General features: G+C 26.5%; 9 protein-coding genes across 9 annotated transcripts; 6 read left to right on the top strand and 3 right to left on the bottom strand.

The window, feature by feature from the left end:
* Positions 1–201: 201 nt before the first annotated feature.
* Positions 202–1047, bottom strand: AAJ76_2200035601 (undecaprenyl pyrophosphate synthetase; the record flags this gene model as incomplete). The annotated part of the gene is made up of 1 exon (XM_024474636.1): positions 202–1047. The coding sequence occupies one exon, from the start codon at positions 1045–1047 to the stop codon at positions 202–204; it is 846 nt and encodes a 281-aa protein (XP_024331153.1).
* A 293-nt stretch (positions 1048–1340) lies between these two features.
* On the top strand, positions 1341–1466 carry AAJ76_2200035307 (hypothetical protein; the record flags this gene model as incomplete). Its single annotated transcript, XM_024474635.1, has 1 exon — positions 1341–1466. The coding sequence occupies one exon, from the start codon at positions 1341–1343 to the stop codon at positions 1464–1466; it is 126 nt and encodes a 41-aa protein (XP_024331152.1).
* Positions 1467–1544: 78 nt separating this feature from the next.
* AAJ76_2200033295 (hypothetical protein) lies at positions 1545–3353 on the bottom strand (the record flags this gene model as incomplete). Its single annotated transcript, XM_024474634.1, has 1 exon — positions 1545–3353. One exon carries the CDS (start codon positions 3351–3353, stop codon positions 1545–1547), a length of 1809 nt encoding a protein of 602 aa, XP_024331151.1.
* Positions 3354–3502: 149 nt separating this feature from the next.
* On the top strand, positions 3503–6079 carry AAJ76_2200033145 (transcriptional activator; the record flags this gene model as incomplete). Its single annotated transcript, XM_024474633.1, has 1 exon — positions 3503–6079. The coding sequence occupies one exon, from the start codon at positions 3503–3505 to the stop codon at positions 6077–6079; it is 2577 nt and encodes an 858-aa protein (XP_024331150.1).
* A 21-nt stretch (positions 6080–6100) lies between these two features.
* AAJ76_2200030547 (hypothetical protein) lies at positions 6101–6523 on the top strand (the record flags this gene model as incomplete). Its single annotated transcript, XM_024474632.1, has 1 exon — positions 6101–6523. One exon carries the CDS (start codon positions 6101–6103, stop codon positions 6521–6523), a length of 423 nt encoding a protein of 140 aa, XP_024331149.1.
* A 149-nt stretch (positions 6524–6672) lies between these two features.
* AAJ76_2200029975 (2 family protein) lies at positions 6673–9060 on the top strand (the record flags this gene model as incomplete). The annotated part of the gene is made up of 1 exon (XM_024474631.1): positions 6673–9060. The coding sequence occupies one exon, from the start codon at positions 6673–6675 to the stop codon at positions 9058–9060; it is 2388 nt and encodes a 795-aa protein (XP_024331148.1).
* Positions 9061–10385: 1325 nt separating this feature from the next.
* AAJ76_2200025924 (hypothetical protein) lies at positions 10386–10724 on the bottom strand (the record flags this gene model as incomplete). Its single annotated transcript, XM_024474629.1, has 1 exon — positions 10386–10724. The coding sequence occupies one exon, from the start codon at positions 10722–10724 to the stop codon at positions 10386–10388; it is 339 nt and encodes a 112-aa protein (XP_024331147.1).
* A 71-nt stretch (positions 10725–10795) lies between these two features.
* Positions 10796–11974, top strand: AAJ76_2200025852 (26s proteasome regulatory subunit 8; the record flags this gene model as incomplete). The annotated part of the gene is made up of 1 exon (XM_024474628.1): positions 10796–11974. One exon carries the CDS (start codon positions 10796–10798, stop codon positions 11972–11974), a length of 1179 nt encoding a protein of 392 aa, XP_024331146.1.
* A 29-nt stretch (positions 11975–12003) lies between these two features.
* AAJ76_2200024644 (nucleotide excision repair factor tfiih tfiik subunit cyclin h-like protein) lies at positions 12004–12519 on the top strand (the record flags this gene model as incomplete). Its single annotated transcript, XM_024474627.1, has 1 exon — positions 12004–12519. One exon carries the CDS (start codon positions 12004–12006, stop codon positions 12517–12519), a length of 516 nt encoding a protein of 171 aa, XP_024331145.1.
* Between the last annotated feature and the right edge of the window lie 91 nt (positions 12520–12610).

The following is a 12610-nucleotide window of genomic DNA, read 5'->3' as shown; positions in this document are numbered from 1 at the left end:
TTTACTTAAATTTTTTTATGCGTTTTAAACGTTGCATCTTTGTTTTTTAAATATCTATGAATAGTAATTTAGTAAAAATGTTAAACGATTAAATTTTTTTAAACAAATAAAACTTTGACAACGATCTAAAAGTTTAGCTTTAAAAATAAGTTTACATTTTATTGAAATCCAAATAAAAATAGATAAATTATAAAACGGTTTTTATTTAACTTTTTTAAAAAAAATCTGCTCTAATTTGTATTTTAACATTATAAGGTACAAGTGAACTAAAGTAATTTCTGGCCACAAAAAATCACAAAAAAAGATGTTCGTACCACGGCAACATTGTAGTATTAAAAAATCAGATAGTCTTTTTTCTCCACTAGTTCTAACTATTAAATCAACTTCACCTGTAAACTTTATTCCATTCTCCACTTCATCCTGTGTACTATATGCAATAAAAAGATTAACAATAATTCCAGTATTGTTTTTTGTACTAATTTCCAATTTTCTCATATTTTCACCAATTGCTGGAGGTAATAAATCCAAATTACCAATAACTCTAACTTTGTAATTTGTAATATAAGGGTTATAAGTTAAGAGTTGTAGAACATTTTGTACTTCTTTATCACTTCTTTTAAAGTTTTTAATACTAAAACAATAAAATCCAACTTCCGGTATATTAAATTGATTGCAAAATTCAATTATTTCTTTAATTCTTTTAAGCCCATCTTCTTTTACTTGTTCTATATCTTTATTCATTTTTTTTAGATAGCGCCTATTTCCATCTGCTATAAATGCTATTTTTAAATCTTTAACGATGTAAAATTGTAATCTGTAATTAATAAATAAAAATAAAGAAAGCAATGGAAAGATCTGTACTATTGTAAAATAAAATGGATGTAATTTTGAGTGCCAGGTTATTAATCTATAAACAGGTAAAAGATTATTATTATTTATTAGCCATTCTAAAAATGTTATAATTTTTACACATGTGTTAATATAAAGTGTATGAATATCAAAAAAATATAAAAATTTTCTGATTGTTTTATTTTGTGCATATTTCATGGGGTACAAATTACAACTGAACAAAAAGTATAGAATATTATTAAAACTTTACGAATACAATATTGTAATATAATATTTACTATATGTTGCAGGTTGATGATTACATCCTTGAAATCATCTTATAAAATATTTTATTTTATAAATAAATTTTACCATTCAAAAAAAATATGAAAGACTTGAAAAAGACAAGTTTATACTATAGATTAGATTTTTAAATGTTTAATGTTACTATAAACAATAATTAAAATGATATATATTATTTCTTGACATAAGATAATGAATATAAATAAAACATGGATTTATTTAATAATTCTTATTTATATTACAGACATGTCAAAGCCATCAACTTAATACTGCTGATTGACATGTTTACATCTTTACTGTCCTACAATAATATTAACAATAGAATATGTTTATAAATTTAAAATATAATTTAACGTATAGCAACTTACAATAACTTAACATATTTATTATGCGTAAAATAACTACAAATAAAATTAGACAAATAATCCACTAAGCTGATTTCTCATTACCTTTTTTTCTTCTGTATCCAAACACATGGCAATTTTTTCATATCTTCGCAATTCTTCCTCAATTTGCTGATTTTTTTGATTATATTCTTTGTACAGTTCTTCAAGATTTTCTAGATCAATACCATTTTTATTTAATTCGGCCGACGACCTGTTAAGCTTATGTGCTTCTGTGTCAATATCATCGCTATATTTCTTTAATGTATCTTCATAAACTTCATATTGTTTTTCAAGCATTTCAAGTTTGTTTGTTTCATTCTCCAATAAATTTCTATATCTTTGTACTTCATTTTTTGTAATTCTTATTAAGGAAATAACATGCTCTTTCTTGTCAATAATTTGCATACTGTTTTTATTTAAATTTTTTATATGATTTTTATTTGTATTTATCTGATTAATTAATGCATCTTTACCTTTTTTTATATTTTTAATTTGATTTAAGATATTTTTTACTTTTGTTTTGTAAGATTTCATTTCAAGAGACAGCTTGTCTTTATTGGCTTTTATTTCCTGTAATTTCATTTTAATGTATTCTTTTCTGTTATCTATGGCTTTTATTAAATTATTTTGTTCTTTAAGTTTTGCATATGCTAGTCTATTTTCCATCTGTTGTTCTACCGGAGAAGTATTATTACTAGAAGGCATATCATAAGAAGAAGATCTTGATTGCGCATTGTTATATGGTGTACTTCCAGGATCACTAAAATTTTGTAAAAAATTTGGTAATGATAAATTACTAGAATTATTATTAAAAGTATTTTTAAAGTTGTATGGCATTGGTGGGTAAGTATCTGATAAATTATCAAAAGGCTTGCTTGTGTCATTGAAATTTTTACTAATATTTTCAGGATTATTGTTGCTAATAAGATTAAGATTATTTGGATCTTCATTGCTTAATGGGAACAAATTTTGTAGTTGATTAGGATTTGATGAAAATATACTACTGAAATCAGCAGGAAAATTTTTACTATTGGGATTTTGCTGATTATTAAAAAATGTCGGCCTTGTGCTATTTAAATCTTGCGGTGTACTTAATATGGGATCGTGTATTGTGTTAGAAGGAACATTTAATAATGGATTCGTTTCTTGTAACGATTTAAATGCTAAATTACTATTCGGAATATTTGAAAGTTCCTTTTTAAATGAATTTATAATATCATTCATATTATTTAAAGGGTTATTCTTAGGTGATGGAAATATATCTGGTTTAAAACTTTCTAATGCATCATAAGGTGAACTTTTCTTCACCTTTTGTCGTGTTGAATCTGCAGGGATGTTATTTATTGTGTTAAAAAAATTATTTTTTTTCGGATATAAATTTTTTAGATAATTATTGTTAAATAAATCACTTTCTTGTTTTTGTTCATCATTTTGATTATTAAATGATCGACTGTTTTCTGGACTATAATCTGATTCTGTATTTTTCTGTTTATTATTTTTGGCTTTGTTAACAATATCTTTTAATTCATTAACACTTTTTTCATATCGCTCTATTTCCTTTGATAATTGTGCATGCTCAATTGCAGGAAAATCAATCTCAACTTTATCTTCATTACAATTCATTTTGTCCTGACAATCTTTTTCTAAGTCTTTACTTGACATTTTTGGATTTTTATTCTGATCAAGTAGAACTACTTCTTCGTTAGTTGAAGCTACATTCTTTTTAATGCTTTTTATTAAATTACGACTTGCTACAGGAGAAATACTTTTTGATATATTAAGGTCATCAATAACCAAAACTTTTGCATAAAAACTCAGAATAAAGAAAATTACCATTTGTATTTTGTTTACTTTTGAAAAATATTATTTTTTTGTTTCAAGTTTAAGAATTAAATATCATAAAAATATGATAAATCCATATTACCAATTTATTAGCATAAAATTATGCAAATTTTGTTAAATTAAACCAAAATTTATGCCCTTAAATGAGAGAAGAAGATTTAAAAAAAATCTACAAAGCTTACAAAAATTGTTCATTAGAAATTCCTTATAGTAAAATTAATGATTTAATTTCTAAGTCTTATACAATTGCAGACACTATTCCGGTAGAACTGTCAAACTATAAAAAGCTACAATATTTAGAGACAGAAATTAAATACACGCTGAAAAATATTGATAAAAATATATTTAAAGGTAGAAGTTGGGATGAAGAATATAAATTAGGCCTTCAACAAGTATCTGTTATTCATTCTATTATAAAAAAACGTAGTTTTGATATTAAATCTAATTTAAACAAAATAAGCTTTGTGGCAGTCGCACAATACAGGAAATATTTATTACGACAGTATCCGAATAGTAAAATGCGTCGTGTTGCTAAAGAAATTAATTCATACAGCAAAAAGTTTGATAAGGAAAGACGTGATGTATCAAAGAAGGTTGAAAAAGCCGCATTAGAAAAAAGAAAGCAACTTGAAGAAAGTAAAGAAGCAATGAGGCAGAAAAGAAAATTTGAATATTTGCTTACACAAACCGAACTTTTTTCACAGTTTATGTTAGGCAAGTCAAAATTAGAAAATTTTGATAAAGAAAAAGTAGTTGATGAAGATTTATTAGAAATGAATAAAAAATTTCAGATGGCGGCTGCACAGATTAAACATAAAGAGCATCAAAATGATATTAAAAATATTGAAGATGAAGAAAACAGAAAATTGAAGCAGCCAAAGATGTTAAATTGTGAACTTAAAGGTTATCAAATAACAGGATTTAATTGGCTTGCTAAATTATACAATCAAGGAATTAATGGTATTTTGGCTGATGATATGGGACTTGGTAAAACTGTTCAATCAATTTCTCTACTAGCTTATTTAGCAGAAACAGAAGACATTTGGGGTCCCTTTTTAGTAGTCACTCCTGTTTCAACATTACACAACTGGGAACAAGAACTAAACAAATTTGTTCCTAATTTTAAAATTTTAAGTTATTGGGGTACATCGACATACAGATCTCAAGCCAGGAATAAAATAAAAAAAGCCAATGTTGTACTTACGAGTTATCAAATAGCAGTGGCCGATTTTAAAGTTTTAAAAAAAGTAACATGGAAGTATATGATTTTAGATGAAGCCCAGGCTATTAAAAGTGCAGCATCTAAAAGGTGGACAACTCTTTTAGCATTTAAAACAAAGAGTAGATTGTTGTTAACAGGTACACCTGTTCAAAATACAATGAGTGAGTTATGGGCTTTACTTCATTTTATTATGCCTACGCTGTTTGATTCTTTGTCAGAATTTACAGAGTGGTTTTCTAAGGGAATTGAGGAATCAGCTGAAAAAAAGAAGGCTGTTGATGAAATGCAGCTGCAAAAACTTCATGCAATTTTAAAACCATTTATGCTACGAAGATTAAAAAGTGATGTTAAAACAGAATTAGGAGAAAAGCGTGAACTAGAAGTTTATTGTGATTTAAGCGTGCGTCAAAAGATATATTATCAAAGTATAATTGATGCTTGTCAATCTTATGAAATGGAAAATATTGTTATGCAACTAAGAAAGGTTTGTAATCATCCTGATATTTTTGAAAAACTCGAAACAAGTACTAAATTGAGCATCTTGCGGCACGATGAAGAAAGTAGAACTATTGAAATGGGTAGATCAAAACTAAACATGAAAGTTCCTACTTTTGTAGCTGATGATATTGCAGAATATAATAATACAAAATATTTCTTTGTAAAAAATATGATTAGAAATATTAGACAAGAACCTTATGGCTCTAATATAATATTAAGTCCTAAAAGCAAATTATTAGTATCAGGTAAAGAATGTTTTATTAATAATTTTTATCAAAGTAACACAGACCAATTTATCGACAAAAATAGTACTAGTTTGTTTTACAATGATTTGTGTAAACAACTTTGTAGAAACAATGATCAATTTCAAAGAATTCCTGTTTTTACTAAAAAGATACTTTCAATGTTTCCTTATATTTACACCAACAATGGCGATTATGTTAAAATTGAGCAAATTTCTCTTAATTATACTATCAATGAAATAGTTGATGTCCCACCACTTAATACATTTATTATTGATAGTGGAAAATTGGCTTGTCTTGATAAACTACTTACAAAGTTAAAACAAGAAAACCACAGAGTATTAATTTATTTTCAAATGACTAAGATGATGGATCTTGTTGAAGACTATTGTGTAAAGAAAGAATTTACTTATTGTAGATTGGATGGTTCATCTAAAGTATCATATCGAAGAGATACTGTTAATGATTGGCAAACAGGAGATAAATTTATTTTCTTATTAAGTACTAGAGCAGGAGGTCTAGGAATAAATTTAACTGCAGCAGATACTGTTATTTTTTATGACAGTGATTGGAATCCGACTGTTGATCAACAAGCAATGGATCGTGCTTATAGAATTGGACAAACTAAAGATGTTACTGTTTACAGATTAATTACAAAAAATACAATTGAAGAACGAGTTATTGAAAAAGCTACACATAAAGGTAATTTACAAAAAATGGTTATAAAAGGTAAAGTTTTTGAAGGGCTTGATTTTTAGGTCTTAAAAAATTCCCCTTGTATGATTTTTTTAAAAAGCAACAAAGAAAAGAATTTTTTACCTTCTTTTTTTGTCAAAACTCAGAATAAATTTTGTTTAGTACTTAACGAATATTTAAATTCTATTTTTTCTATTGTTGTTGATGATGTTTCTCTGTATGTTCACGAGGAAAGAACTGTCGAACTACCCATAGAACTTGGAACACCAATAAAAACATATAAAATATCTTTTGAGGAAATTGTATTAGAAAACTATAGCTTTTTTATGGCATCTTCTGTTCATTTGAAAAATAATGACTTTACTTTTTTAATCTTTAATGAAACAGATGCATTTCCCTTTGTTTTTGATTATATAAAAAATAATTTTGAAATAATATATTTAGAATATGCTAAATTTGACAAAAAAAAATTTTTAGATCAGCTTATTGTTAATAAACTTATTTAATAAAAACATAAATCTATTTATTAATTAAGACATGTAAAATTTTTTAATGGTGTTAATGCTTGTTATGTACTATTTATATAATTAAATACAGTTTGTTTGTTTCTATTTTATGCAAAAAAATATAAATAATTTTTATTTTTCTATATTGCATGAATAATAATTTTTTAGCAACCATGGAATACAAAGATTTTAGGTTAGAATATTGCATATTTGACCATAATGCTTTTTATCTTGGAAGATATATCTCGGACAGTAGACAATATGATACAGGAGTTGCTATTCTAGGAAGACATAATATAAGTAAATTGATACTATCAAGTAATTGCAATCATAAAATTTATACAACCTTTAAAATTACGAACATTGAAATAGAGCTTCTAAATAAAAAACATTTTATTGTCAGAAAACGTCTTGATGACGAACTTTCTTTTGGTTGTCTAAATGCAATGATATATTATTTAGAAACCAATGTTATGGGTCACCATGTTGGATATTTAAATGTACTCAATTTAAAATCAATAGAAATCGGTACTATTGGGAAGTATAAAGTTTTCAAACACAATTTAAATGATTTTTTATACATAGATTATAATACTATTCAAGATTTACGCCTTAAGGAAGATTTGTTTTTAAAAATTAATTTTACTAAAACAATACATGGCAAAAAACAGCTGTTAAGGCATATGCTCTTTCCATTTAAAAAAAAGATTGAAATTCTTCAAAGACAGAAACAATTAAATGAGATTATGAACATATCGTTGACTGCTTTTTTAAAAAAAATTAAAGGAATTGAACCTGACGGCGTTCTCAATATCTACAAACTTCCATTGTTACTAAACTCGGTCATAGATATACACGAGATGCTTAAAAATACATCAATTGGTTTTAAAAGCATCAAACACGTAAAACAACTTTCGACACTTGTTGATATTTTTGATGAAAAAGAACTAAAACCAGGTCTCTTTCCAGAATATGATCAGCTACAGACATTTTATTTAAATTTACCGCAATACTTGAGCAAAATTGCAAAAAATATTACTAAAGATATATCAATCGATTTAAACATTATCTATATGCCACAAATTGGTTACTTGATTGAATTGAACCGCAATATTGATATAGAAAAACTTGTGTGTGATATACCTGATGAATTTTTAAATGAAAAGAAGTGTACTGCTGCTAATGCTATGGAAAACTCATTATTCACTGAATCAGAAACATATTTTAAAAGCTCTACATACAATGAAATATTTATACAAAAAGTAAATAATATTAGCCAACTTGCTGAAGATATAACAAATAAAGACATATACAAATTTAGTACTTCTCTTGGAGCATTGACTAAAAAAAATATTTTTAAAAGATCAAAAAAGCACAGTTCTATTGATACTTTGTCAAAAGAATTTGGAGAAAGTAAAAACCAAGAAGCTGCACAAAAAAAGCTATTTAAGATTCATGAAAAGTTTTATGTAAAAAACAAAGTAATGAAATTATTAGATAAAGAATTCGGAGACCTTTCAAATTTGATTGAGGAATTTAAATGTTTTAAAATAAAAGAATTAAGAGAGATCATAGCAAGATTTCCTTTAGATGAAATTTTTGAGTACATTGGCACTATTGATGCTTTAAATTCACTTAAACTATTCTCGTTGACATATAAATGTTGTATGCCAAAAATTAGTAAAGAGAAGAAAGTTAAGATAAAAAACATTTGGAATTACAATGCGGATATTGAAATTACAAAAAATATAATTTATTTTGGATCTGACAATTTTTTAAAGTTAATAGGAGAAATGATAATTTTATTCCAAATGGGCTCAAACATTCCCGCTTTAGATGGCGAATTTTATATATTTGATCAGTTATATACATCAATTCAAATTAATGAATCAATTATTGATAATACCAGCTATTTTCTTGCATCTTTAAAAAATATTTCAAGAATTTTAAACCAAGCAAATTCAGATTCAGTATGCTTAATAAAAAACTTTGGAGATGGAACAAATATAAATATTGGAATACAACTTTTTTATGAAATTCATAAAAAAATTCAAGATTTTTTTGTAATATCATTATGTAATTTTAAAGAAATTTTTAATCATTATGAAGGCGAGGAAATAGATAAAGCAAGTACATTAATTGAAAGTACAAACCACATTATCCCAGACGTACCAAATGAAAGCACTTTTGAGCTAAAAAAGAATTCTTTAATACTAAGTCAAATGTCGTCAATTTATTATCAATCAAAATCAATAGAAACCTGTAAGAATTGCCTTTGTACGTCATATGATTTTAAATCGATTGACATAAATTTGTGTAATATTTTGATTACCACATACAATGGGGATAGGTATTCTAGCTATTCTTTCTTAGACAACTTTGTGACTTCTAAAAAATTTAAAGATTTATATTATGAAAGTCTAGAATTGATAAAAAATGACTTACATAATAATGATCAATATAATATGTATCAATGGGCAATAAAAACCGTAAACGATTTTATAAAAAAACATAGAAAAATTTTTAATAAGAAATAAGCAAATTTTTTCAAATATCTCGATCGTTTCTGCTTTTATTTTTCACAGTATTTATTATCAAATCATAATTCATGTGCTTTTTAAAGTAATCTAATTCAGCTGATGATGAATGTTCTGAATAAGGAACATGTATAATTTCTACTCCTTTTTTAGTCTTTCGTCCGTCTGATTTACACCAATCAAATGACACTGTTTTATCATGCCAACCAGTGCCACAAAAAACTGTAACTCTATCTGCTTTAACATTATCCAAAATTTTGTGCAATCTTTTCTTCTCAATGTGCTGTGTGCTTATTACTAATAACTGATTTTCTTTAGTTTCGGTTGTCAAACGTGACCATGGCAGATTACCACAATAAGTATTTGAATTGTTGTTTTTAGTTTGTGCCTCTTTTTTTATATCACCCAAATTTGTTTTATCATTTAGTACGTTTTTTGATTTACAAAATTTTAAAATAGATCCAGGATTTATTTTTTTCTTTTTTCTCTCAACAGACAATTTCTTTTCAACTTTTGGTATAATTGTTCGTTTTATTTGTGTGATATTTGTAGATTTTTCTTTAAGATTTTTTATTTTTTCTCTATAATTATTTACAATATTCCTTACTTCTGTATTTAAAAGATCTATCGCATATTGATCATAACATTTATATACCTTAAACTTATCAGGTTCTATTTTAATGCTCATATCAAAAAACTCAGCTGCGCATAAAAAAATTTTTTCTTTACCTATCATGTATGTGCAAAAAAGGTATTTATAATTTATAGGAACCAAACAATTTTTATTTTTATTATTTCTCATAATGTCTAAAACTCTATGTATTACATCTTCTTGTGACGGAAACGGTTTTTTTCCTTCAAAAGTATTATCAAGAAATATTGTTGTAAATTTGTACTTCATTAATTGTAAAGTAAAATCATATGTACAGCGAAAATCCCCTGTATGTAACACAAATGCGCCATTGACATAAAATATAAAACAAACCGCACCTGGACAATGATGTGCATCTATTAAAGATACAATGTTACCATCTTCGAGACAGTAATTTTTATTATTTTCAAGAGGCATGGTTTTACATTTATATTTTAATTCAATTAAATTTGCAGTAGTAATTGAACAATATATTGGATAAGAAAAAGATTTTTTTAATCCATAATAATGATCAGAGTGGAAATGTGACAAAAAATAGTGAGAAGCATTTTTTATATCAATATAAAAACAATCTACTACATAATTAGTAAAAGAAATTCTTTTATAACTTGGTATTTGAAATATGTCCATGGGGTTGTAATTTTTTAGTGTAATAAAATTTTTACACCACTCGTTAGTCATGCATGACATCTACGTACCATAGTTTATGCTCAGAAAATGATTGAATATAAATGTCAACCCCTTTACAATTGAGAATATTGAAATAAGAGATTTTTTTATTTGTTATACACAATGTACTTACAGAGTAAATAAGAAAATCTCTTGGACTTTTTATAATATCTAGTAATGTGTTTAATAACTCTAATGAACTACAACATATCACTGAATTATGATGTTGTATTTTTTTAAAGGTACAAATAATCAAAATGTTTGGATGTGATTTTAAAATAATATCAATCTCACCGCATTGAAAAATTTTCCCTATCTTTGACCTTTTTGACAAAAGAAACATTTAGGATAAAATTATAAATATTTTTTAAATAATTCATTTAAGGATAAATAAAAGAAAATTAAACCCCATAAATGTCAACATCTTATTGTAGAGATTTTTATGTAAATGAAATAGATAAAATTGATGTATTAATTGAAAAAAAGAAAAAGTCATTGTTACATTTGGAGCAAGAAAGATCAGAATTAAATAAGCAAATAAGGATTTTAAGGGAAGAAATTTCTATAGTGCAAGAACCGAGTAGTAATGTAGGAACTGTATCAGAGAAGATGGGGAATAGACAAGTAATTGTGAAAACAAGCCCCGATGGAAAGTATTTGGTAAAAGTTGAACCACATGTTAATTACGATGAATTAAAACCGGGTGTTCGTGTTGCCCTTAGAAGTGACAGCTATGAGGTGCATAGAATTCTTCCTCTAAAAGTCGATCCTCTTGTATCTTTAATGATGGTAGAGAAAGTCCCAGATTCCACATATGCTATGATTGGTGGATTAGATGAGCAAATAAAAGAAATTCAAGAAGTTATAGAACTTCCTATTAAACATCCTGAACTCTTTGAAAATCTCGGTATTGCCCAACCAAAAGGAGTTCTTCTTTATGGGCCACCCGGTACAGGAAAAACTTTATTAGCCAGGGCTGTAGCTCATCACACAAAATGTAAGTTTATTCGAGTCTCTGGTTCAGAATTAGTACAAAAGTACATTGGAGAAGGATCTAGACTTGTTAGAGAGTTATTTGTGATGGCAAGAGAACATGCTCCTTCAATAATATTTATGGATGAAATTGATTCTATTGGATCTTCTAGAACAGATTCTTCTTCAGGAGGAGACAGTGAAGTACAAAGAACTATGTTAGAACTTTTAAATCAACTTGACGGGTTTGAGTCTCAACAAAATATTAAGGTGATAATGGCCACAAATAGGATTGATATATTAGATTCTGCGTTATTGCGTGCTGGTAGAATTGATAGGAAAATTGAATTTCCACAACCTAAAGAATCTGCTAGATTAGAAATTTTAAAAATACATTCTAAAAAGATGAATCTTACAAAAGGCATTGATTTGGATTCTATTTCTAGAAAGCTTGTAGGTTCTTCTGGTGCAGAAGTTAAGGCTGTCTGTACAGAAGCTGGTATGTTTGCATTGAGGGAGCGAAGAGTTCATGTGACACAAGAAGATTTTGAACTGGCTGTTTCGAAGGTGATGAAAAAGGCTACAGATACTAGTAATGACTTAAGAAAGTTAATGAAATAAATTTTTTTCTGTTATTTTAAGCCCCCACAATGACAAAGTCTTTTTGTAGAAAAGAGCTTATTTCTTTATGCACTAAATATTGTCTACCAGTGAATGTAAAAAGTACATCTATAAAAATTTATAATAAAATATTTGATAAGGTAAAAGTAGATAATTTATTGTATCTTATTCTTATAGTAGCAGCTAAATGTGAAGAAGTGCATACTATAAATATTTCTTCTTCATTAATAAAAAATGAATCTTTAGTCCATGAAGCCCTTAATTTTGAATATGACTTTCCTTCTTCCTACCTCAAAATGTGTTCTCTATTAGTAAAATTACAAATAGAGCATAAAGTAAATTACAATGATAGATATGAAGAAGGATGTAAATTTATGGATTTGTTGTTAATTAATGATGATGGTAAATTAAATGACTTAGAGAAAGCATGTATTGCTTTACAACTTCCTGATTCATTAGCAGAGAAATTTTGTGATCTTAATAAAATAAAAGACTGTAAAAACACCTTTTTTACCTCAAAAAATGTCACATTAAATTCTCTTTAGCTAAGATTTTTAATGTTAAATATTACTTATCAACTTGTTTAAACACCTTTTTTTATATGTTTTTCTAAATAAGGCTTCTTATATTAAGCAC

The sequence above is a fragment of the Vairimorpha ceranae genome, assembly GCF_000988165.1.
Source record: "Vairimorpha ceranae strain PA08 1199 chromosome Unknown NODE_22, whole genome shotgun sequence".
NCBI lineage: Eukaryota > Fungi > Microsporidia > Nosematidae > Vairimorpha > Vairimorpha ceranae.
This window is presented reverse-complemented; position numbering and strand designations above follow the sequence as displayed.